The following is a 27,781-nucleotide window of genomic DNA, read 5'->3' as shown; positions in this document are numbered from 1 at the left end:
AATTTTAGAATATATCTTAAAAGCATATTGTGAATACAGTATTTATTTAAAAGTAGCTACTTACCTCTTTATACATATATTAAAGACATTTATGAAGACTTAAGAACACGTTTCTACGAACTCAAACTGTTTTTTTCGCAAACACGCTTCTGTGAAATTGGGCGATACCACCTTTAGAAAGGGTGGAGGGGAGGGACCATAAGATCTGTTCCGAGGCTGAGGGGTGTTCGGTTTCTTAAAACAAATCTCACATGCTGCCAGTTTTTCACAACAGGGTCTAACCGCACGCATTCAACCCAGGAGGCGGAATCGCGCATTTTGGAGATATGTAGATATACTGATGCCATAAAATCTCCCCTGGATTATCTGAATTTTTTCACTACATTGAAGGTAAGTTCTTACTCGTCTTTAATGTATTTCTATATATTGCGTTTATGGTTCTTATTGTAATGCAGCTCGATGCATAGTAAACATAGATTGTTGTGACTATATAGGCTACATACCTTGATCTCAGCATGTATACTTTTAAAGTAAAAAAATTATGGATCTATTTCTAAATACATTTTCTTTATATTGAGCCTTAAAAGACTTTTCAATTTAAAGTTTATTAACAGCATTGGTATAATATCCAATCCAACTTTTGTCACAATCTAACTTTTGTCACCGAAAGAAAACAACTTTAAGTCAAAATCTTGCTATCAATGTAAATCTTTTATTTGTAATTTGTAAAGAAAAAAATGACTACTCAAATTACATTTAATTATTTCGATAGCTGGGGCAAATATACAGTATACACGTTTTGGAGATATATTTTTCAGGTAACTTATGCAGTTGACTTGATTCTACTGTTTTAGTTTATACATTAAGGCGATTTATATTACAATACTTACTTAACCTGTTGGCAACAGACTGTTGGTCTTAGCCCAAGAGTGGAGTTTCCCTGTAATGCTTCATTCTGGTCCTAGACTGGTCCTGGTCCTTTATTCCTGACAGCAAACAATCAGTGATTATTTACATTTGATCAAAGATTATATACATTTACTCTAATACAAACTTTTTGCATTGCATCTTTTTGTATTTTAAACAGTGTCCAATACAAGTGCAAGTTATGACTATTAGCTATATATTATATAATATATAATACATTATACTATATTGTAAGAGAGAGAAAGATAAAATGTACACTCTGATTTGGTTTTCCCTCCAATTCCCACAGCAGACAACACGAACAGACACTTTATCTCTTTATTTCCCTCAAGGACAAACATTGGCTGACAGCAGTGCCATTTGCAACGAAATGAATTATAGTCGAAAGTATAGTCTGCATCTTCCAAAGCCTTTTTGCAGGCACCATTTATTGTTCTTGACTTGTTACATATAAATAAGCTAAGTGTATAACTTATACATAATATAAGTGACAGATTTTTCCCTAGTAACTAAAAGTGTAAAATAATCACAGACAGAGCAGTTTTGTGTGAAAGCTGAATTTTAATGAGAATATTTTGTCTGTTAAGACATGTTTTTGTTACTAATTATTACTACTAATTTGTGTATATAATTTGTATCCAATGTAACAGTATATCATAGCAAACATGGCGATACCTAATACATGTATAACACTTAGCTATATCATGATAAGAGTTTAATACAGAATTTATGGTTTTGTCAATGTTTTACATTTTTATTACATAGTTGTTTTCGTGCAGTAATTATCTCTATGAAAGCTGATTGATTGATTGATTGATTGATTGATTGATTGATTGATTGATAAAGTATCATGTTGATCCTGAGTCTTGTTTTTCACAAAAGGACAAACTGTCCTAATTATTAGAAATACGTAACAAGAGCATCAGGTGTTGAACAGAACAAAGGGCATCTTGAATCGCAGGACTGACCACTTACTTCAGCTGTCAAATATGACAGAGATGGCCATGTATCTTGTAAGAAACCATCATAAGAGAGGACAATTTTAGTAAAAACAGCTCGTGCAATCTGACTGTTCACAATGTTCAAGACTAGCGGGTATTTTCACACTTTACGATAGACAAATGTTGATTATGTAAGACTGATGGCATTAGTTGAACTGTATGTGGAGTTATTTACGACGGGTGCCCAGTGTACAGACTAAAGGGGTATTAAACAGGGCTTGGGGGAACAGAAAGTGAAAATAATGCTTCAGATATTTACAACATTGTGGCAAAAAAAAACCCAGTCATGTATGTATCTGTTGTCTAACATTTTATATATTTTATAATATCCACATATTTCGAGACCATAGCAGTATTGTATTAGTAAATTGATTTATCTCAAGCATGTGACATAAACGGACAGCATGGGTTTGTTATTTGCACTGATAAGCTTAATTTCTGGTATACTGACTCCACAGGCCAAAAAGATCTGTGAATGACACCCAGTTGACTGCTATGTGATAGGCTATGCATTACTGTATACTTGAAATGTATATCGTTTCATTCTGTACTTCACTAAAAAGCTTTAATCATGCACGTTTCTAATAAAATCAAGCGAAATATTCCCATCACGTCTTAAGACTGAACAAAAAGAAACCTGTCTGAATGCAACTGGCCGTCCTTGAAATGTGATCTCTCGTAGGGGTGCAGGGGTCAAAGGCTAGAGGTGATGGGAAGAATGGAGCGTTGCTATCTCACTGGCCTTCTCAGCCTCTTTGTGTGCATTCAGCCTCTGGCTGGACCATGCCTGAGCACATCAAAGCACTGCCCAAACATTGTTTGCCAGCCCTGACCTTTGGCCTGTTGCTATGTGCCGAGCTTTACGGAGGAGCGTGTTTGTGTGTGCGCTGGTCGATTGACAGTGGGCAGAGACTCAGCGGAAACCTGCTGTGTCACCCACTCGCTGCTCAATAAGTTTCCTCTCTCTTTTTGGGGGGGGGTCTTCTGCTGCTCGTCTGCTAGGTTTTATTGTATGTGTGAAGCAAGGAATGACAGAAGGCCCAGCCCCCACTTATACACACAGCTCCCAAGGCCGAAATCTTAAAAGCTGACCACCTCCTCTTCATTCCTCTTTAGAGAAAAGTAGTGAAAGTTTCATTCTGGCTTCAGAGGGTCATTTTACAGACAGCGGGAATGACTTTACTGCCAGGCTGTACTGAAAGAACAGAAAATTCAAATAACTTACCCAAACGCCTGCCTGGGATGTGGTTTGGGGCACTGTCATTCTTTGTTTGGCCTCTTACCGGGTTAATCTGCACTCATGTTTTAAAGAAAATGATAGAGCTGCACAATATAATGATTTTTTTTTTAAGTTATGTTTATCAAAGTTTCAAGTTGATGCAGAGCAGTCTGATGTGTGAAAGATGATCAATCAGTAAGAATATGAAAAATGTTTTTAAATATATTTTAATATATAATGTATCGCATATCGTACATCACATTAGTTAGCAAGTTATTGTACATCACATTTTTCTTAGCCCTAGTAAATGATTATAATATTTTTTTAACGTAATGTTGTGGTGGATGTAGGGTTGGGAATCGTTTCAATTTTATCGATTCCGATTCCAATTCTGATTCTGCTTATAGATTTCGATTCTTATCGATTCCCAGTTTCGATTCCACAGTTGAAGTAAAACATTTAGATATCAACCTGTATGGTCATTTAGCCTGCTTATTGAGCACCGTTTTGTGTATATTTACACATAGAAACACACCTTTTCTGATTTATTACAATTTGTATTATCATAGTTGAACTACATCATGGTTAAACTGCAGTTACTATAATGCAACTGGTTAATTTGTGATTCCTGTGCTTTCATGCAAATTCTATAGCTAAACTATGCTTACTATAGTAAAAAATATCGATAATTTTCATAAGGGCTTTTATTGAGATATCAGCAGCAGATCATGCAACGCATGTATTTTTCTGAAAATATGCACACAGGAATTGATAAGAGGAATTCAAATTTTAATCTCAAGTATCCGATTCCTATTCCTTTCGATTCCGATCCGATTCCTAGCCTTTCGATTCCGATTCCAAATTGGAATTGATTTTCGATTCCCAACCCTAGGATTGTTACCACTGTAAAATAATTATTAATTTATCCTGAAGTCTCTTTCAAACACTGTAGCTTTTAGAATTTGTTTTTATATTTAAAGGGACAGTTCACCCAAAAATAAAAATTCAGTCATCATTTACATACCCTCAGATTGTTCCAGAACTGTATAAAATTCTTTGTTCTGTTGAACACGAAAAAAAAACTATTTAGAAGAATGTGGGTAACTAAACAGTTCTGGGTCACCATTCACCATGGTAGTTTTTTCCTACTATGGTAGCCAGTAGTTCCCCAGAACTGTTTGGTTACAAACATTCTTCCAAATATCTTTCTTTGTGTTCAGCAGAACACAGAAATGTATCAGTGTTGCCAACTTGGCGACTTTGACGCTATATTTAGCGACTTTTCAGACCTCTTTAGCGATTTATTTTTCAAAAAGTGACTAGCGACAAATCTAGCTACTTTCTGAATAAGCCTTGGCGACTAAGCGAAACGTTCTGCTTCACTTCTACTGCCCCGCCAGAGGGAGTTTTTGCCTTCCCAGCGCAGCACCGCCTCTCTGTCTACTCTGTACAGTGTGAGCGCCCACCAGAGAGAAGCAGCTGAAGACCGCACTGACGCGTGAATGAGATTTTCAGTTTGCATGTATAAACAGTGTTTCCAAGAACTAATCACTTATTGACCTTGTTTGAGCATTTATGATTACGAAACGTGATGAAACGCCATGACTATGGATGTGTAAACATGAACACAGACGGATTTTAGCTGTTCAATGAAAATTACTGCTGGTGTGTAGTTTTAAGGGGTCGAGTTCACTCACTATTTCATAGTTTTTGTTGTCTGCCAACAGAAACACAAAAATAATTTAGTATAAAAAATAATAGAACTTAAGAACCAATTTATTGTGTATTTGGGTGAATTGTTTTAATATAATACTATATATGACAGCTCAGGGAGTAGAGATATTAAGCAGACCTGAAGCGCTTAGCCTGTCAGATGCTACGTGATGATGTCGCTGATATGCAAATTAGTGCGTAACGTCATGTGGCGACATTTAGCGAATTTTCGGGCAGGGTTGAGCTACTTTCCATTGAAAAGAGTTGGCAACACTGAAATGTATACAGATTTGGAACAACTCGAGGGTGAGTAAATTATGACAGAATGTTCATTTTTGGGTGAACTGTCTCTTTAATTCCACAATACCACAGTTACTGTAGTAACTTCACTGCGTTTTTAGCTAAATAAGGGTTACCGTGACGTTTTTAGAAGGGGGCGCTGACTTTCTATTATCTAAATGTGTATTTTTCATACTTAGCATGAAACCTATGGGACAAATGTGTCTAAGCAATGATATTCTCTAGACATGATTGATTCCTTGAATTGTAGTGTACAGAGATGTAGGTAAGAGAAGAGGGAACATAGTCTTTAAAAAAGAAGGCCATAAACAGACAATAGCCGGGTGATGTTCTCCCGGGAGGAGATCAGGAAAGATGAAAGCCCTCATCACCTCCTGTGGAAGCTCTGTTCAGGAGGAACGTCCTCCCTGCTATCACGTCTTGAGCTTTTATCTCCTCAACTGTCTGCAGAGCATGCCTGCATTAGCATTTGTTTATTTAACTGCCATTTTCTCCTATTCAGAACAAAATGCTAATATGCTATTTATGGTAGTGCCTTTGACTAGCTACAAATGTGCAAAAAGCCAAACAAGTTAAAAAAAACTGGCTGACAGTATTGCAATAAATGCTTTCAGATGGGAGTTTTTGAATTTTGTTTGTTGGCCGAAAGCTTTTTTGGTTGGTCTGGTTGATATGTTTGTGCCGGTTGCTGCTGGTTCTTCTCGGTGTTTTCGGGTGTAAACGTGTCGTGAATTTGCAGCGTGTGGGATGTGAGTTGTTGCTGAGAGAAGGAACATATGGCAGAGAGCATTTAAATGAGAGGAGATTATGTCCAAAAGGGGCTTTGTGACCCAGGTTTGTTCTGCCAGAGAGCGGATCAGTTTGTTGCCTTTCACACATTGTGCACATTACATTTACCAGTGTGCAAAAGCTACAGAGTATTTTATTTATTTATTTATTTACCTAACCAGTGCCTTTGACTTTGCTTTTAAAGGAATAGTTCACCCAAAAATGTTGTCATCATTTAGTCACCCATGCCATTTCAAACCTGTATAATTAACTTTCTTCTGCGGAACACAAAAGAAGATATTTTGAAAAATGTTGGTAACTGAACAACAACGGTACCTATTGACTTCTATTGTATGGACAAAAAAACAATGCAAGTCAATGGGTTTTTGTAAGATTGATTACTTTTTACCACAAATGTCATGGTTAAATGCATCATATACGTATACAAATAGACCATGGTTAATTTGTTGTTACTTTCGATTTACTACAAATAAATTATCGCTACTGTATTTTTGTACGGGTTATTATGATTTGGTTATATTATGATATGATTACAACTACATTACATCCTGCTTCTAAAATACACTAAATTTACATATTTACAGTTAAAAGTCATATTGTTTCTGTCCTTCTACCTCGGACATCCAAATTCATTGTTTTTCAGGAAATGGAAAAAAACACCTCTAAATGATCAAATAATGTGTTGTCAAAGTTGTCACGCACTTTTTAATACTTTTTATTGGTTCGATATTTGCAAAACCCAGTAACAAACATTAAGGGGGATTTATGGTAAAAAAAATCAGCATTATGTTTACATAATGGTTTAGTAAAAAATACCATTTTGTTTAAATGTCATATCCTGATGAATAGAGCGAATCAAAAACACATTATTCATCTTTCATAACTGTTTCATTTTTTCCTGTGAGCTCAGTCTTTCCCTGTTTCCAGCTTTTTGTTTATTGTCAGAGGGAAGTCATTCTCTCGCTCGCTCTCAGTCTGGGTCAGGATGCCCTGACATTTATGAGGTTGCAAATTGGACACCGTGCAAAAATCCACGATTTCTATGAACTTCCTCTGGGGAAGCTGGCTCTCTGCAGATCCTGTTATACAATCACACTAATCACAGAACCATTCGTTTTACACAGCAGATGATTTCAGTCTAGTTCCGTGAAAATCACATTTACTGATCAGAAAGAGCTTGACTGTCAGCTGAGTCACTGACTCGAATCAGATTAAATGAGGCTCTATAGACATATGTGTATAGTGGTCCCATTATTCAAACTGATTATTAAACATAATAAATCATGCTGTTATGATTTCAAAATTTAAAAAGTGTTAAGTGTAGGGGGTAAATTATACAGTTTGTTCAGTATTAGAATCATTATGTCTATAGAAATTATTTTTATACAGATATTTGTCTTCGCACAGTTTGCAAATCCAACTATATTTTGTTGCATCCAGATGCGATACTTATCATAATAAAGTAAAGTGAACTTAAATGAATGTTTAGCCTGGATTCAGTTGCTTGTGGTTTGTTTATTAAGTTGTCATTTTACATTATTTAAAATAAGCAAGTTTCAAAGATCAAATTCCCATGAAAATTTGATATTGTTTTGTATATGGGTAGTTGACAAATATACAGTAGGCTACATGTGTCCTATGGTGTGACTGCAAAAATGTAGGAAACAAACGGTTATTCATATATTATTTTATGTTATTAATATGTATATTTATAATATAAAATAGCATAAGAGAGATTTATCTTCATTGTGAGTTTTTTTTTTTTGCCAAATTTTTGCTGTCACACCACAGGACACATTTATGATTTATTTGTCAACTACCCATATTGCATTTTTAGGACTTGTTTAATATTCTGCCAAACTGTGATTTTTAAAAGTCTAATAATAGTAAAGGACTTGAACAATTATGCATTAAGCAGAATCATTAAGGTCAGAATTCATAAAAAAAGTGTGAACCCTGTATGACAAGGCCTTCACACTGGAATCTGTGCTTATGAATCCTAACACATCCTCCCTTTTATATTAAAGGTCATGGGGAATTCACACACGGGCCACCTTCAGAGCACTCGGTTTGAGGAAATGCTGCATAACTCCATAGAGGCGTCACTGCGCTCCAACACAGTAGTGCCTAGACCTGTGTTCTCTCGGCTGTACCTGGAAGCAGAACAAAGGCCTTATTCCAATGATGGTGAGCGTCTATGTATACTTCTGTGGTAATACATCAGGTGTTATGTAATATGTTTACTAAAAATCACCCGGTGAAAAATTCAGGATGTTGCTACACATTAGTTCCCTAGCATGAAAGTGAATTTTCTCAGCAGGTCGATTAGATGAGGAAGATGATGAAGAGGATGGTTCCGATTCAAACAGCCCTCCAATACCATATCAAATGAAGCCACCGCCAGAGGGATCTTGTACCACTGATGGTGAGATGATGTAAATCTGATAGAGATTCACCAATGTGACATTTCTAGCCTGATGATAGCTTATGGTGGCGAAGGCAAATATAATTATATACTTATTATAGAAACCAATATGTCATTATAATTTATGAAATTGAGAATAATAATCTAATTTATTATGTTTTGCAAATAATATATCACCACATCTAGTGACAGAACAGCATTTAATACCGTTTCAGATCAATAGTTGTAAACATAGCAGTAAGTCAGTAAATTGAGTCATCGATAAATGATCAGAACATTTATAGGGCTCTATCGTACACTCGGCGCAATTAAACTCTGAGTTTTTTGCTAATCTCAGCCCGACGCAGTTTTCATTTTCACGTCCTGTGCCACGTTGTTTAAATAGCAAATGTATTTGCACACCCATTTTTGCGCCCATGGGCGTGCTGGTCTGAAAACGAGGTGTGTTCAGGCGCATTGTTGGCACGTTGCTATTTTGAGGTGAAATAGACTGCGCCACTGACCAACTGAAACCTGGTCTAAAGTAAATGACGCAATATGTTTTTGGTTATTTAGGGGCTGTGTCCACCGAGGCGCTTTTACCCGGCTGAAAACGCCAGGTTCTGCCCCAAGTTGAGCATTTTTCAGCTCAGGGCATCCGGTCGAACGCCGGCGCTGAGCGTGGCTTAAAACGTCAACTGATGGCTTTTTTTAAAAGCGCTACGTTTCCGTTGAAAACAATTGAAAAAACACGTCGGCCGCAGGCGTAAACGCCTCGGTGGACACAGCCCCATAGGCGGGTGCACAGCGCTCGTACATTTTTCTTAATACACACAGAGGGACACGCAGCAGCACACAAACATGCCAAATATGAAAAATAAATGGATTACAATGTAAAAGATTATTATTGTGTACATAAAGATAACAAATTCGGCTTGTCCTGTAGATGGTCTGCTCGCGGACCTTAACCTCAGCACGAGCAGATGCGTTTCCTCTCTGGCGAAGCGTCCAGTCTTTGCTCTTGCAAATTCCGCCGTCTAAATAGCAAATCCACCATGGCGTGAAAGCAACTGGCTTTTAAAGGGAATGAGAGATGAGACTTTGATTGGTTTACTGCACGTTTTGCCCAAAATACACCCATGACTCATTAAGAGAATAGGGAGAACCCTTTTAGACCATGCGCCTGGCGCGCTGACCGTTTTTCCCATCCTTAAACTAGCAGAAGTGGATTCGGACATGAACTAAGTGCACTTGCGCCCTGCGCTTTAGACCATGTGCTTAGATCGTTAAAATAGAGCCCATAGAGTCACTGTATAGACAAACTTGACCAGATCTCTGCCATTCAGGATTCTGTCAGGCAGGAAAAGACTTGCGGTTGTCATCCATGGCCACTGAGTCCTTAGAAGTCCCTCCTGGGTTCCTGTTCGTCGGAGCGAAATCTCCCAGTGTTCCCGATCACATTCTGGTGTGTGCAGTGGACCTGCGTTTCCTTCCAGATGAATGCGGACGTAATGCACTTTTAGGTAAGACGCTCTGAACCTCACGCTCCTGCATTTAAATACCCTGCATTACAAGAAATGGGAAAGCCCTGAGCACGTAGCCAGTACCTGGGTCAGGGTACCCCAACCTCGCGGGACCACATTTTCATTTGTCAGAGAGACCTTCTTAGATCTTTAATTTTGGTTGCTATGGCCCCCACATCGAATCACCACCCTCATCCCCGGTAATGGTTGGTGGCTATGGAAACTGAGCGCTCAGCTGGGTACGGTCTAAAATGTGTGTTCATTTCAGATAACAGATCACGGTTTACAAGGCACGTAGACAGCATCTGTGTACTCAAAGACTTCGACGAAAGAAAGCAGATGTTCATGTGATGTCTGGCCTGCTTTTTCTTTTCATAGGTTTCTCTGGAAACTGCATTGGCTGTGGCGAGAAGGGTTTCCGATACTTCACCGAATTCGCCAACCACATCAACCTGAAGCTTACTACCCAGCCCAAAAAGCAGAAGTACTTGAAGTACCACCTGCTCCGGAACGCACAGGGCTTATTGGTCAAGGGACCGGCAATCTGCTGGAAAGGGATAGGTAGGATCTTCATGAATGGTCATGTTCTGTTCAACTTATAGTATTTGGGATCCTTTTGTAGTTGATTAGTGACTTAGATGGGTGGTTATTGGCCTGACACAGGCGGTGACAGGCACTAGGTTGACTTGACCCTATTTATCCTCCTCATGCACTGGGCCAGTCTGATCCATTCATTGGACAGACCAGGCCTTGCCTTCCCAAGGTCCAGATGGCCAGCACACCTAGTTTAGTTCACTGCTGCCATGGTGAAATGTCAACATTGTGTTCAAGAGCATGTGTGCATATTTAATTGACGTTCCAGCTGGATGTTTTAAACAAAAGCATTTTTAAATCGAACCTAAATGACTATTATCTGTGACCCTGAGATGAAGTTTAGTCAGCTAAATAATGGAAAATAATAGATATACAGCTGTAGAAAAACTTTCACAGACAACTCCAAAGTTATTTTCAGTTTCTTTGAATTTACGATTTATAGGCAAAGATATTAATATTAACAAGATGCATCACGCAACGCTCAAATAGCCACCCTAGCGAAGCTTTGCGCATGCATAGTATCTAAAGCAACATGGAAATAATTTTTTTAAGCGCAATTTGATTATAGAAAAGAAACGTTATGGTACAGTTTACATCATTTTTAAATGTTGTTTTTCAATATGTCGTGTAATTGGGATTTTAGCTGGCGATTGTAGAAATATCAGTATTCCCCATTCACGTCTTGTTTGAATTACCTAACAACTGCCCGGAGGCGCGTTGCAAACATGGCCGCCGAGTGGCACGACTTCCCTAAACGAACTTCGTTATAGGTACGTGTTTAAGTAAAATCATTTTTTGTTTAATAATGCGAACTGGTGACAGCATTTCTCCCAAATTGCGAATGAACATGTTGTTTTTATTTGCAGAAAATTAAAACAGGACAAACTGGACAAAATAACAAAAAATTTGTTGGCAGATCTTAAATACTGCAAAGAAAACAATAATAATTTTTTTCACGGCTGTAAGTAAAGAACAATAATAATTCAACCTAAAAAAGAGTTATCAGAGACACAACTACTATTATTATTGGACCGGAAATGTGAGTTAAACTTTTTTATTTTATTATGCAGATGAGCAGTGATTAAACCCATAGAACGTATTTGATTGACCAATCAGAATCAAGAATTTCAGAGAGGCATGTCATAAATTTATTCAATATGTCATCCTGTACTATGCTTCATGTTAGAACAAGATTTTCTTAAAATGGCTGTTACTCATGTTTTTTGCAGATGGCAGAATGAGACATTCTGTGTCTAACATAGCTGCTGGACCAGATGAGCAATCGGGCAATGGACCAACTGACCTGCTTCCTAATTCAAGTCACACAACCTTAAGCACAATTAATCACACAGGTACTACTCAAACACAAGTGTTCGGACATATGTGATGTTCAGATATGTGTTACATATTTACCCTTTCAGTCAAGGTGTATATTTTAAACATTTTAAACTTTGGTTCTGTCATTGCCACGCAGATCTGAATACTCATCTCCACATATCTGAGGGTTCACCTCCCTTAACCAATGGCAGTCATGTTCCTGGACCACAGCAGCACGTGTCACAAACTGGAGTAGTGGCCAATGGGCCTGGAAGGCCAGCAATAGGTATCTCGAAATACATTCATGATGGCGGATTAGGAGAGATAAATGTCAATAATATATAACAGTCCATTTAAGTGTATACTGTTTTATCCAATTGTGTTTATGTATTTTTAAGCTTTTTAGAGTATCACACACCGTTAGGAACATGCTAATATCATACTCATTTAATATGCCTGCCGTGTGGATTATAGGATCGTAAATCAATAATCGATCATTTTGTGGGTTTTGCCTTAGGAGGTTGCTACCTTTAAAGTAAGTAGAAAGTAAGGCAGTCGCCAAGTTTTGGAACAGAACTAGTGTTTATATTTGAGTCAAAAAAGGGAAACTTTTATTTTAAAAGGCAGTCCCACAACTAATCCCTCTTGTAGACTTCACACCTTCAATAAAAGACAGCCCCCCCCCCTGAAATGTTTAGATGCTTTTAAGAGCCATCTGTATTGTCTAAGCCCTTTCCTATTCTTTTGTTGTTGGAGTCTGTCATTATTCAGCACGTGGGGTTGTAAAAGATCCCGTCTTTTATTTCAGCACTCTCTGACTATCACCTCTATAAAGTGCTGCTGTAAAGTCTCTCTCTCTCACTGTTTTTTTTTGTATCTCGTCCCTGCTCTCTCTCTCTCAGTCTCTCTCTCTCTGTCTGTCTGTGTTGTAAAACGTGAGACTTCCTTCCTGATGCTTTGGTTTTCATTAGGATTTAACACATCCCTTCTCTTCTGCTTCTCGGTGCATATAAAGTGACACGTGTGCTCGCATTTACAATCTGGTTAATGCGCAACATCACAGTTACTTCCTGTGACACCAAAAGCTTCTTGAAAGCAAGTGAATTAGAAAAGAATAACTGGAGACATTTGTTAAGAAAAAACTGTGATCTTTGCTTAGATTGTTTTTAGAGCTTTAATGGTTTGATAGAAAATAAACAGAGAGCTAGGTGGTTGCTAGGGTGTTCTGCTTGGTTGCTAGGGCGTTGAAAGATGGTTATTGACCATGTCATTTTTATTTGAGGCTCCATGTCAAATTCTGGGCCCCCCAAAAAGAGACATAAGGGATGGTCCCCAGAATCTTCAGCTCCAACAGACGTCACCCCCAGACCTGTTCCCAACAGCACGACCAACGGAACTAAATCAGGTATACATAATCACATCTCTATGATTGTAACATCACATTAATAAAAATACTAAATTGTCCCTTTTCAGTACAAAAATGGATGTTTATTTTTCATCAGATCAGAACAGAGTGTTCTTAGGAGAGCAATGAGAGTAAACATTTTTAAATAAAGCAATATTACATAAATAAAAGATCGACACAAGTTGTATTTTGGTCTTGTGCCTTAGTGATGATATTGAGGATTGTTTATGTACCTGGGGCCTCATTTATCAACAGAGCGTAGAAAAGGTTCTATATTTGGTTCTACGAATGAAATTTAGAATGTGTCTTAAGTGCAAAAAAATCTATATTTATCAAACGTGCGTACACGGTTCTAACGCACACCAGTGAGTAATCATTGTTGATAAATCCCACATGTTCTTAAGCGCCATGCTCGTTCACGTTCATGGTCATTGCATTCGGAAACCCCCCCAATGAACCATATATGGTCCCTTTATAAATCACGTGAATGGACTCTGTGCTCTCACTAAACAGATCACAGCAGTCTTTGAAAACGCATTCTTTGCGCAATGCATGTTTTACTCAATTCGTTTTTTATTGTTAATTACATAATTATTTATAGGAGATTTATTTTGCATAAATTAAAATGTTCAGAAAAGAAATTTGCATTTCTTTTTTTGGTGAAATTGCAATGTCATTATGATTTGGTAAAGCGATGTAGTAATAGAAAAGCAATAACATTAAAAAATATATATATAATTTTTGTAATAATGATTAATATGCAAACCTGTTTTTGTTCTTTTTCAGTTTGTTTGAATGTTTTTTCTTTTATTTATTTTTTCATATGTTGTTCTGTTAAGGGTGTCTTTTACACTGTGTGTTCAAAAAAAGGTTCCAAATCATCCAGCAATGTGAGATCAGCCATGACACTGTAACTACATTTCAAATGATTTCCCATCTGTCTTTTGTAGCTTCTCACACCAATTATACAAATGTCTAGCTTGAATTATGAATTGAGTATTTACAAATAAAGGACACAGGAAACACACGGTGGCACTTTCTTTTTGCAGTATCACTGTTCTACCACTACATTTTATGCATAAGCATGCTCAGAGGTGTGCTTATATTTACACACAATTCTACGTATAAGGACAAGTTGGTAGATCCCACACTTTGCGTGAAACTATTCTTACGCACTATGCATTGCACACTGTTGATAAATGAGGCCCCTGGACCTTTTGAATGAGTGTTTATCAAGTGATGGATGTACCGTTGTTTGTCTTTAGCTGACAGCGGTGCATCAGGGTGTTTGTCTCTGGGGTCCTCGCCACCCCTCGCACCTGGAGAACATGTTACAGTGCCTGATCACCTGCTTCAGACCTGTGGACTGCGGCCTGTCATTTTTAAAGGTGAAAACCTGATTACAATGAGGCTAGTTTGGAGTGCTAGGTCAAATCCATGGCCAATGAATGCATTCCTTGTATGTTATTTATATTACTTCAATATTAAAGAATAAGGTCGTTTTTTTTATTCACAAAAAAATGAAAGCAGCCTGTGCCACGTCTCACTCAGAACTCCAAACAATGTCTAAATATTTAGTGTTAGTTTATTATAAATAGCTTATCAGTGTTGGTCATTTTCTTTTTCAAATTCATGTGCCCTCATAATCTTGAAGCAAAATCTAAAAAATGCACTTCCGCCCTCTAGTGGCTATCCACCTCTAATGACCTCAGTTAGACGGTTTGGGCAAAACATCTGTTAACTCCTCCCTTCCAAGTGAGCCAGTGAGAGAGAGAGTCGTGACAACGGAAGTTCATAAATTTCCTGGAGCCTTCAGATAGTTCTAGGAAGTTGTGCTTTTTCTTTTCTTTTCGTTCTTTATTTCTTTCATTTCTTTTATTCTTTAAAAGACTTGCGTCTTTAAATGTGTTAAAAGTTCATTCATTCATTTAAGTTCAGCTACTTCCGGGAACTATTGAAAAGCTCCTTGAACCGCCATTGCTGTGAAAAAACTGTTCCACTGGAGTCAGCGGAGTTGAAGCGACTATCTATCTTAACGGCTCTGAGTCTGCTGCCAGTTCCATTTCGTAATACAACGGCTGTTTTTATACATCCAATTTGCAATGGAAAACAAGCCAAGCCCACTGTTTTTCGCATTCGACGTTCCATTTCACTCGAAAATGCGTCAGAATCCGGAAGTCAAAACGATCGCAACTTCCGGTTTACAGGGACTTTATTTAAGAATAAAGCTTGTGCTCAAATAAAAAAAGGGTAATTTACACGCCCCAAAGTGCAAACAAATCATAGTGGAAACAAGAACACTATGTATTACTGTAAATCTTTTTTGTTATGCATAAAATTGAAAAGTGACCAGAATTGCATTCATTTATATTGGATTGATCATAGCTCGACCATTTTAGTTTTAAAAATGTAAAATCTAACAGACATCCAAATTAGCTTCATTTTTATATATGGCAGTTTCTCTTCACGCAATCTTGATGCCAATCTCAAAATGTCACAGTTTTCTGTGTTTTTACGGGCATCACGTGACACACTATCTAACAGCAGTTCCCACCACTTTATCCTGTGCCAGCTGTTCACATGAACTGTGGGTGTGTTTGTCTGCAGGGCACGGGACACTGCCACAGTTAAGTGGGAATCTCGGGGATGTGCTGGTGAGCGGACTGCTGCAGAAATGCTACCGCAGTTCCCAGAACCTCCCACGCATCTACGAGCAGTACGGCACCGCTCCCATTCAGCCCATCTCCACTGAGATGCAGATACTGTTGACTGTCTACTATCTGGTTCAGCTCGGTGAGAAGAGCAGTGCATCTATAAACCATCATCAGAGCAAGGCTGTTGAACTGTTTATCCTGAAGTGCCATCAATTCAGACTTGTGAATAAATTCACAATATAAAGTTTGTCCTGTATGTGTAACTTTATTGCGATAACTTACCACAGCTCCTGACCAGGCTCCTCAAATGGAAGACCTGGAGCAGATCTTCATGCGCTCCTGGCGCGAGTCACACCTGACAGAGATCCGGCAGTACCAGCAGACCCATCCACAGTTCCCTCCTCCTCTTCCCTGCTTAGCTCAGCCACTCACCCCCTCTCAGCTCCCCTGGCTGGCCAAACTAGCCACCAGCTCATGCGGGGAAGGAGTCCTGGTGCTGGACACAGCGCCCTCTCTGGTGGAAGCGTTGGAGGACACCTTTCACAGACTGGTGGAGGGCAGACTGAATCGGACCCATTATGTGGTGATCATCTGCATGAACAGGAGCCAGGAGATAGAGTCATGTGTGGTGGTCACAGGTATGTGGGTCACTTTATTTCCAGAGGTATTTATTAAGATAATATAGATTTGTGTTTGGAGTTTACAGGGTATTAACGCATGACACATTTTTACACAAAACGATACATAACATATGTTTTTTTAAACGATACGTATTTGAAAAAATAGAAAGTCAGAGTCTTTTTATTGTTATTTATACAAGTGCTGTGTACAGGTACAGGAAAAACTTTTTTGAATATGTCTATGGAAAATAGGCACACTAATACAATACAATAAAATGTACATTTACTGCTATGTACATGAAGAAAATATACATATGTATAGAAATTACAAAGTGTACAAAAAAATCATACACCAAGTAAATAACAAGACAACAAGTCAAAAACGGGACAAGTTGCAGGAGTGAAATTACTTTTGACATTATAAAGTGTCCAATATTGTTAATGATATTACACATTAATGTTTTTATATTTATTTAATATCATTATGATGATCTTGTGGCTCAGAAATGGCAGTGAATTGGACTTTTATTATCTGTTTTTACACAGGAAAGCACCAGACGCGTGCTCTCTCCGAGAGCCTTCTCTCTCCAAATGATTGTTCGAGAGAGATCGCCCACGAGTTGTCTTCTGGAAGCGTGGCAGAGCTCGCATTCTATTTCAGCTCTCTGGGTCCGGGTAAGCCTTTTTTCAGGTTTGCTTCATGAATGTCACCTCAGTGGTTTAAATGCATAGGTGTTTAAATATATCTACATCCTATTTGTCAGATGGAGATGTGGAGACTTTGCTGGAGAAAGCCAGTCCTGAGAGCTCTGCGTGCGGTCTAGAACCGTCCAGAGACAGCCCTAAACCCACATGTGCCGGTAAACCTTGTTTTTGTGTGTATCCTAACACCTTTTTTAAACAAATACCTTTAGCATTACGTGTAAACAGTTCAGTTATGTTTTTAAACAGAGTACTGCGTCGAGTGGCACGAGATTCGGCCCATTCAGCTGGCTGTAGCGCGAAAGCTTCTCTCTCACGTTTGTGCCATTGCGGATTCCAGCACACAGAACCTGGATCTCGGTTCCTTTGACAAGGTTGAGTTCTTGATCTGCGTTCCACCCTCAGAGGTCACCTTTCATCAAGTGGTCCTTCACCTGTGGAACTCAGGTAGAGCACCACCACACATTACCCATAAGTCTCTACTAAATATATACAGGCAATAGTGCCAACCTCAGATATCCTCTTCTTGATGGTGTATTTTCAGGAGTGTTGCGGGAGTTAGGGCTGGACCAAGACTGCTTGTCTCTGAAGGACGCTGAGCAGTACGTGGTAAAGTTGAACCAGAGCGCAGTGGGAAAGATCAACAGCCTCATTCAGAAATCTAAGATGTACCCTTATACTCTCTTCATACTGGTGCATGATCACGCACACTCCGACATCAGCAGGTATGAGACCTCACCCTTTACCCCGTGTGGCTGTTGGTGGAACTGCAGTTTAATTCATTTTTTTATTTATATCACAGTGGACAGTACAGTGGAGGAGATTCCCGTTTAGGACTAGTGGACAGTTTGCTCAACTGCAGGCAGATTCGAGACGCTCCCAACATCGTGACTCTCCACGTCACCTCATTTCCCTTTGCCTTTCAGACTCAGTACACGCGCATCAGTCCTTACAATGAGATCCACTGGCCCTCTGCCTTCAATAACGTAAGAATACCAAATATATACTACTTTATATAAAGCAGTGACACAAGCTTCTAGTCAGTCTTACCCATGGGAAAGCTTCAACGCATTGTCAATACCAAATTCAACCGAGCATATTTTGTGTTTTGCCAAACGCTGTTTTATGTTCCAAAATCTCTGTATTTAGTCACATCAACTGTATTAATAATATGTAAAACATGGTTGTTTCAGCTTTTTAAATGTTTTTTAATTACAATTACACACACAAATAAATATAATCTGTAATTGTTCACCTAGGATGTAGATCTCTATAACGAGAAGACAAAGTATTTTGGTGTATCAGAGCTGTTAGAGACCACCCGCTCTGGCAGTGGTCTTCCTCTGCTTCGATACGACAGCTCATTTGAGAGCATGGCTGCTGCTCTAGAGGAAAGGTATGTTATTCTTTATTTTATTTATATTTTATTTACTCCATATACTGTTATAGTCAAAGGGGATGTACAGCTTTGAAAAAAATGAAATCTTTAATTTTATGAATCGAATATATTATTAAAGATGTATTAAAAAACGTTGTATTCATGTTGCATAAAAGTGCTTGGAGTATAAACTAAAGCTCACCTTTGAGAAGAATTTAAGGAGGCTTGGGAAAATATTACACACAAAACATGTACAAAGCTTACATGGCCCAGGAGAATGACTACATACTGTATTTATAAAATATTATAAGGATCAACAAATATGAATAACTAATAAAATTGTAGTCTGTGTATGGTTTCAATGCAGTTTTTGCATATTCGAATAAAACCCATATTCCATGATATGTTGTAGTTTGCCATTATGTCAAACAATTTTATCAACGGATTCCTTAAAAGATTAGCGTTTTGTCTATGCTGTACCGAACACCTCATATACTGATGGTTAAACCTCACCTGAGGGGGAATTAAAAGCAAATATCTTACAAATATGACATCACTTTGGACCATTACTGTATGTGTATATGTTTTAGCAACTTGTGTAGACTTCCACAAAAAATCTAATCGATTATCTCCTTAGATTCCCGAAGCTTCAAAGTGCCGTGATTCGCACGCACGTTCTGATCCAGCATTACTCACTGGCCCTGATGGCCACAGCGGGTGGTCAGACCTTACAGGCTCTGCAGAAGCACATCTCGGTGGAGACTCTGGAGATGATCCAGTGCCTCCTCACCACGACCCAGCGGTGTACCAGCCGTCACGGGCACATGCTCCTCCTGAGGATCCCCTCACCCGCCCTCGCTGCCCTCGCTCACCAGCGCCTCTGCCACGTCCGCAACAGACTCGGTCTCCACAAGCAGTTTGAGATTATCCTGGGAGATCCGGCGGCTGCTCTTACTGTAGAAAAACACTTCCTGGACCAGCTTAGGGTATGTACCCTAACTTGTATACATGTTATGTCAGTTCCTTTGATTACAAATCAAATATAGCGTTGTTCTTGATAGCGTTTCATACTGGTATATCTGCAGGCCTGGTTGAAGATCTTGGATCCGGACTGGGCTCCACGCACATACCTAGAGCTTGAGGCTCTACCCTGTATCCTTATTTTAACTGGCTTGGATCCACTCGGGGAATCTCTACCCAGGTAAACCAGGCGAACGTAACAGAATTTTTGTGCCTATGGCTATGATCATTTATTCACCCTTATGTCATTTCAAACCTGTATGACCTTCTTTCTTCTGCAGAACACAAAAGAAGATATTTTGAAGAATGTTGGGAACATAAAACCATCGGTTCCTATTGACTTATCCTTGGTTTTGTGTACATGCAGGAGAAGTCAAGGGGAACGGTTTTTGGTTACCAACATTCTTTTCTTTTAAAATGAATACTTTTCTTAAAATAATCTTGCCAAAATGTTGATGCCCGTTTGTATAACTAATAATTCGGTGACTTTGTAATGAAGTCAGCATAACCTCAGAAACAAAAATTATAAATACAAAATGATTATAATCTTGTCATTCGGTCCAATTTTCTACTAGCATATTCTCAAAAAGTCATAATAAAATACACATTTATAAAACATCACAATCACAAAACAAATGTGACTGAGGCAAATATATAACAAATTTTTTCATAATTAACATCAAGTAAACAGTGCTTTTATAAACGCCCTGTCTGGTTAAATAGATATTTTTAATTTATATCTATTTTATATATTTATTTTAACAAAATGGCAGATTTTCATTATTGATCTACCACATGATGTTTTGGATCACCACACGTCTCCGACATTTAGCTGTTGATTTTTATCAGTGTTAAAGGAGTAGTTCACCTTCAAAATGACAATTCTGTCATCATTTACACGCTCTCTTGTCTTCTGCAGAACACAAAAGAAGATATTTTGAAAAATGTTGGTAACAGAACAGCACTGCCCCCTATTCACTTCTATTGTAACCAGTGCAATGAATGGGGGGCTGTTAACAACATTTTTAAGGTGAACTTTTTAATTATTCAGCGCATGAGAGAGTTGTCTGAATGATTCAGACTGAATCACAAACCAATTCAGATCGATTTTCTAACCCATTTGCAGATCCATGAAGACCACTGACTCGAAACGAATAATTCCTATGAATTCGACTCTTTTTCCAAATCTAAACAGCTGACAAAAAAACTGTATCCATGGCATTATTTTTAAAATGTTGAAAATGATCAAATGCTATGACGTAGCAAGTGACAGCATTAACACTACAATTTCTGATACAAAAAATGAGCAGTACCCTTGCTACACAAATACAAACTAACCCTAACAACACTACTTGCCAGCAGTGTTCTCTATAACTCACCCAACACCTGTGTTTTACTTTGTCTCCAGATCTCTAAAATACTGTGACTTGCGTGTGATCAGCTGCTGGTCTCTGCAGCGCACGGCTCTGGAGCAGGAGCTGGGGCTCGCCGCATACCTACTGAAGGCAAAAGCAGACGCTCCGCACGGGTCTCATATGCCCAGCGACCTGTCTGAGAGTGACCCTGAAAAACTCAGCAGCACTGACAATGAGGAAGAAGAGGTTGTGGTGGATGGTCAGTATTGCAAACATGAAATGCAGAGCAATATTCATTAAAATGGTATATGCCAATTAATATAGATAGACTACAAACAACTGATGGACACTTCCTGACCCAAATTATGTTTTCTTCGGATATTTTATAAAGCCAGAAAGAAAGATTCTAACACAAGTCTTCAGCAAAGCAGTTGGGTGGATTCTCTCTTAAGACTCTTAACATCTCATCATTGTCTTTGAGCACTGCGTGTGAAATAGAGCAAATGAAGACGAATCATAACAATAGACTTCTGTGTCCAGAACTGTTTCTTCACTCACAGACATAATTCAAATCATATTTGACCTCAATTAAAATTGACTGATTGACCAATCAAAACCTTTATATTGTTTGTAAAGGTGATGTGTGTATGTTTTTAGTATTAAACTATACTCTTCCATATTAACATGCAGAGACAAGCCTTTCATTTTTAGGTTAATTTTGCACTGGCTTAACCAATTTTCACACTGGATAAAATAAAATCCTGCCTATCAAAAGTTTGTATTTTTTTTACAAATTTAAGTTGCTGTATCTCTTTAACATGTAAAAATCGGTTCCAAGAATGTCTCATGAACAACAAAAAATGTGGGTGGAAATTTCACTTTAATGACAATAAATACATTCATCAGAAACGAGTCTTGGCATTGTGAGTGATTTTGGATGTGATTTATTTTTATTTGTATCATATAGTTTGTATGGGAATCTCTTACAATGACCTTACACCTCTTTCTGGCGGTCTATAGTAAACAGCGCTAGCCTGGGTAACGCTTCCCCAACTGCCACCCAGCGCCCCCCATCCGACTGGACTCCTCTGGACCCAGAAAAACAACCCAACCAGAGGCGGCAGTCCAAATCCACCTCCTCTGGCTCCTCATCCTCTTGGGCCTCCCCTCTACGGCAGTGCTGCTCCTGGGCTCGCAACCTCAGCCGCCCGCCCGTGGTCCTGCTCCCTAAAGCTGTCTATGACCTCATCACCACTGTGGACTCCAGCGGGCTGCCCAAGTCCACCTCCTTCCTCCCTCTCTCCTCTGTAGAGTGGGTCAGCTCCTTCAGACCCCTCCTCAGCAAGATGATGACCTGCACCGAGCAGTCGCTGTATTATCGTCAATGGACCGTCCCAAAGCCTGACCACATGGACAGCAGTAACCGGGCAGAAGGACGCAGCGATAACTTCCACCCACGGAGATTGCTTCTTAGCGGCCCACCACAGGTAAATAAGGATTCTGAGAAACTAAATATTGAGTATTAATGTCAATATTTGAGTAGTGAATAAAACGTTTTTTTGTGTGTGTGTGGTCAGGTGGGGAAGACTGGTGCATATCTGCAGTTCCTGGGTATTCTTTCTCGCATGTTAATCAGACTTATGGAGGTGGACATTTATGATGAGGAAGATATAAACTGCAGTAAGTATATACTATTAATCACGATTAATCGATTCCAAAATAAATGTTTGTGTTTATATAATATATGTACAGTATGTGTGGCATGTATATTTATATGTATATATAAATACACAAACATACATGTGTAAAACAAATATTTACATAAATATATATACAGTATAATATAATTTGTATTATGTATAAATATATAATACACATATTTCTTAAATATTTGTCTATTTATATATCTTAAATATTTATTTTATTTGTGTATGTATACACACATACATACACGCATATATTTATATTATATAAACACAAACATTTATTTTGGTATCGATTAATTGTGATTAATCAATTTTTCAGCACTACTTTATTTTATACCAGGACACAGTATACACATTTAAATGTTACATTGACATTAAATGAAAAACGAATGTTTTAAATTTATTCACTTTGTCTGGCTGATAAATCAAATCAACATACTTGTAATATAAACATTTGTACATAAGGGTTTTATTTACATTTTTACGCATAACTCTGTTTTACATTTTTATATTGATGATAATATAATAAGTAATGACAAATTAAATAAATGAATGTTGTTATGTGTTTTCCCAAGATTGCGAAACAGATTTGGTACGATACCATCAGCCTGTTGCATCATGGCCCAACACAGAAGCTGTTAGTAGGATGCCCTTTGATTACATCATTCATGACCCAAAATACGACGACATCAGCACAATCTACTCACCAGACTTCAGTCCAAATGCAGATGGTGAGAATGTCCGAAATATTACATACGTATTTATATATTATTGTGGTTAATTCGGGCCCCTACTGTAGTGTTTATAGTGGAATTTAGGGACATAAGATTAATATTCCTGAAAATGTGTTTTTTCTCTTTACTGCTTTAGATGGAAAGTCCAGACGGCAGGATGATGTGTATCTACGCAGGCGTACAACACGAATAAAACTCTCCAAATATGCAGCATACAACACTTACCATCATTGTGAACAGTGTCATCAGTACATGGGTTTTACTAAACAGTACCAGGTCATTCTTTATGACATTTTTACAATAATTAACTGTATGACTGTATGTTTTCTGTAAAACTTTATTCTGACACATTTTAAATCTCATGCATAGAGTAAATGTATTGTACCCTATAAGGGTGTATTTTACAATAATGACCAGTTTGACTTTGCATTATCCATTATATTTTCATTTGGCTTTTGACAGGATAAACTTTTAAAATAACAAGAAAAACATATTCATTTGTGTGTTATTATTAAGATGTTGTTTGTCTGTGTTTCCAGTTGTACGAATCCACCCTGCATACGTTTACCTTCTCGCACCTTCTATTGGGAGAGGAAATTCAGCTTTACTTCATCATTCCCAAATCCAAAGAGCATCACTTCTCCTTCAGCCAATCAGGAGGACAGTTAGAGAGCATGAGACTGCCCCTTACTTCTGATTGGGTACAGACAACCATCAAATAATGCAAGAAAGTTGTCAAATGTGCCAGCGGGGCCACAAATACATGAAAATTTTCTTACGTTTTATTATATCATAATAATTACAATCTATTAATATTTCAGCATATATTAATATTGTATTTATTCACATTCATTTGTTGATTTTATGTGAAAACATAGAAAAGTTTTAGTAAAGGAGTGAAATTCAGGTTGAGTTAAATTTTTTACAGAATCCTGACACCATCAAAAGCCCTATATTCACACCCACCACTGGACGCCATGAGCACGGCCTGTTTAATCTCTATCATGCCATGGAAGGAGCTGCCCACCTGCACATCCTAGTCATTAAAGAGTATGAGATGGCCGTCTATAAGAAATATTGGCCCAACCATATAATACTCGTCCTTCCGACCATCTTCAATGGAGCTGGAATAGGTAATGTCACAATGTCTTGTCACAGTATGTCAGTTTACAAAATATAATCCGAGTAATGTTGATCTTTTGACCTATGAGATCTTAACTTTATGTCTGGGTTTTGTCTCAGGAGCAGCTCATTTCCTGATTAAAGAGCTCTCTTTTCATAACCTGGAGCTGGAGCGGAGCAGAAGAGGGGAGCACGGCAGCCGTCCACAGGACGTCTGGCCTTTTATCATTCTCGCAGATGATTCGTGTGTCATGTGGAACAGTGTTGATGTTGACCCGAAAAGGTGCTTAATTAAAAATCTCAAATTAAATATTGAAGTCAATATTTTGCTTAACTAAAAGGGGTCATATGGCGCGAATACGTGTTTTTCTGTGTCTTTGGTGTGTTATAATGTTATAAGTTGCCCACGCATGTATTAGACACATAAAATTGCTAAAATTAAAGTGTCGGAACAAAAGATGCATTCTATCTAAAAGCGAATGCTCACCCAGACCTGCCTGAAACACCTCGTGTAACCACACCCCCACAAATCTACGTCAGTAGTTCATGGTATGAGTTGACTAAGACCGCCCAAATGTATACGCAAGTAAGGTGGGCGTACCTGTCAGTACAATTGCTTTGGAACCTGATGTTCCAAATATGGTAAGAGATGTTACATTTCAGTCACACGCTTGCAGTATTCGACCAATCACTACGCACTGGTGAACTGGCCAATCATAGCACACCTCGCTTTTCAGAGCCATGAGCTTTGTAAAAAATCTGCGTTTCAGAGAGGCGGGGCAAAGAGGAGATACAAACATGCACGGTATGTGGAATACAGCGTTTTTTAACCTTAAATGGTGTATACACCTTGCATTACATCTAAAACAAACAATAATATTATTTTTAGCCGTGTCATATGACCCCTTTAAAGATACAGTTCACCCAAAAATTCTATCATTTACTCACCCTCAAGTTGTTCCAAATCTGTATACATTTCTTTGTTCTGATGAACACAGAGAAGGATATTCGAGGAACCGTTCTTGGCCCCCATTGACTACCATAGTAGAAAAAATTGCTTTGTAAATTCATTTTTTGTTGAACACAAAAGAAGATATTTTGAAGAATGTAGGACAGCAAACAGTTCTTGGGGCACTTTTGACTACCATTGTAATTCTTCCTACTATGGAAGTCAACGATGGCCAGGAACTGTTTGGTTATAAGCATTCTTCTAAATATCTTTCTCTGTGTTCATCAGAACAAAGAAATGTACACAGATTTGTTTTGTAGTTTTTAAACTTTATCTTTGTATTTTTTTCAGTGGTACTACAGGGGCAGAAAGAAATGTATCCTTGAAACAGGTTCTTCAGCACATGGAATCATCTCCAGACATCACTCGATACGGCTTATGTGGGATGAGGAAGTGGTCCAGCTGTGGGGGTGAAGCCGGGCATCAGAAAGAGCCGTTCTCACGGGGACACCTACATGACTTTTTGCTGCTCAACGTGGACCTCACTCAGAATGTCCAGTACAACCAGAACCGGTGAGTTCTTAATACTTCAAAATATTAGTTTAAAATCCACAAATCTGTCCAAATGTTCATTTTTGGTCACTCTATTCACAATAGTTTCGCATGTGACGATGTGGACTTCAACCTACGAGCCCACAGTGCAGGACTCCTCATCTGCAGGTTCAACAACTTTAGTGTGATGAAGAAGCAGATCGCCATTGGTGGATATGGTACCTTCATCATCAAGACTAAAGTAGGTTTTTATAAATAGTCCCCAAAAAAAACAGTTTACTGTATGCATTTATAATATACAGCCCCTACTCTAATGCAAACACTAATGAATTCGCTATAGATGACGGATGTACCCACCACAATCCAGCCATCTCAGTACATCTGTGCCCCAGACAGCAAGCATCTGTTTCTGGCCACACCAGCTCAGCTGTTGCTGGAGAAATACCTTCAGCACACCAGTCATCGGTTATTCCCGCTCAGTGCCCGAAACTACAGTCACCCGGTTCTCTCTGTTGACTGCTACCTGAACCTCGGTCCAGAGGTACATCAACATCTCAGTCCAAATTCAGGAAATGTGAATACCTGAATATCTAATAGTGGTACATTATATGGTAATACTATGGTCCTTATTTAAATAGCAGGGTACTGAATGATAACCATATGATATACCATTGTATTAAAATATATAATGTTAGTCGGTATGTTGTGACTATCACGGTGATCCATTGAACCATTCACACTAAAGCATATCATCTTTTTGTGTGGGTTTGTTTGGTGTGTCTAGGTGACGGTTTGTTTTGTTAGCTCCAGGCCTCACTCCATTAACATTAGCACTACTGGACTGCTCTTCAGTGGCCTGCTCTTGTATTTCTGTGATTCCTTTGTAACGCCCGGATTTCTCAAGAAGTTCCAGTTTCTGAAAGGTAAACTTCAGAGAGATGCCTCGTATGGACAGTATACTCTGTGAATATACAGTATAAGTCATACTGTTTATTTACACTTTTGATTCAATTGATTCAGTGTTTCACAAGTATTTGCTCTTTGCTGTTCCAGGGGCAACTCTGTGTGTGATCTGTCCCAACCGGAGCTCTCTGCGTCAGACTGTAGTTCGGCTGGAGCTGGAGGACAAGTGGAGGTTTCGTCTCAGCGATGAGTTTCAAACGGCCAATGCCAAAGAGGACCAGCCTCTCTTTTTCCTCACAGGAAAACACATATGACTCTCAGAGGCCAAAGACGCATAACTATCTTGTTTGTATATAGCATTTGCTTTGTATATAATGCACAATGTATGCTGTAAATTTGCTTTTCGTTGTTGTTTTTTGTGTGTGTTGGTTTTATTACCTTAAAACCAGTGTTTACCTACGTCTTTATAGTTGTTTAAAATGTATTTATTTACAGTGACCTTTTTATGTTTTTATCTTTCTGTTTTATTCTTTGGCGTTTGTTGTTTTTGTCCTAACTGGAAATGTTATCATCAGCTTGATAGAGGATTGTGAAGTGTTAAAAGAGCAGATTCAGAAGTATTTTGTGGAAAAGAGTATTTTTGTAGCTGTGTTTGGTGTGTTGTGTGTGAATGAGGACGTAAATTCATTAAAGTACTTATCTCATACATTTCAAATCTGTACCGTTGTATGAACACTAGATGGCAGCACAATTACATTTTTATTATCAAGAAAAATTATACAACATCAGCTTATAAGATGTTTCTTTTGTGAAAGAAAAAGTGGCCTTTCATTAAACCGTATTTGAAAATGTACCGTTATTATGTGTGTTGTGGGGAGTAAATAAATCATTTAA

At 38.3% G+C, this 27,781-nt stretch overlaps 1 protein-coding gene across 4 annotated transcripts; it reads left to right on the top strand.

Annotated features, from left to right (window-relative positions):
• Positions 1 to 283: 283 nt before the first annotated feature.
• greb1 (growth regulating estrogen receptor binding 1) lies at positions 284 to 27,781 on the top strand. 4 transcript variants are annotated; one of them, XM_057344859.1, is made up of 32 exons: positions 284 to 390; positions 7,977 to 8,136; positions 8,270 to 8,374; positions 9,700 to 9,876; positions 10,255 to 10,437; positions 11,700 to 11,822; positions 11,945 to 12,073; positions 13,070 to 13,192; positions 14,458 to 14,580; positions 15,800 to 15,985; positions 16,134 to 16,484; positions 17,013 to 17,141; positions 17,231 to 17,326; positions 17,418 to 17,615; positions 17,713 to 17,893; positions 17,971 to 18,154; positions 18,428 to 18,564; positions 19,184 to 19,532; positions 19,632 to 19,747; positions 20,975 to 21,180; positions 21,942 to 22,408; positions 22,499 to 22,601; positions 23,203 to 23,358; positions 23,498 to 23,637; positions 23,901 to 24,062; positions 24,290 to 24,494; positions 24,604 to 24,766; positions 25,784 to 26,005; positions 26,090 to 26,225; positions 26,325 to 26,525; positions 26,769 to 26,907; positions 27,038 to 27,781. In XM_057344859.1, exons 2-32 carry the CDS (start codon positions 7,980 to 7,982, stop codon positions 27,199 to 27,201), a joined length of 5,511 nt encoding a protein of 1,836 aa, XP_057200842.1. In that variant the 5' UTR covers positions 284 to 390; positions 7,977 to 7,979; the 3' UTR covers positions 27,202 to 27,781. The 4 variants fall into 4 exon arrangements, with proteins under 4 accessions (XP_057200842.1, XP_057200839.1, XP_057200841.1 ...); XM_057344856.1 differs by having other exon boundaries at positions 19,608 to 19,747; XM_057344858.1 differs by having other exon boundaries at positions 8,267 to 8,374.

Source organism: Triplophysa rosa, linkage group LG10 (genome assembly GCF_024868665.1).
Source record: "Triplophysa rosa linkage group LG10, Trosa_1v2, whole genome shotgun sequence".
Classification (NCBI taxonomy): Eukaryota; Metazoa; Chordata; class Actinopteri; order Cypriniformes; family Nemacheilidae; genus Triplophysa; species Triplophysa rosa.
The sequence above is the reverse complement of the archived record's forward strand: the minus strand, read 5'-3'. Positions and strand labels throughout refer to the sequence as shown.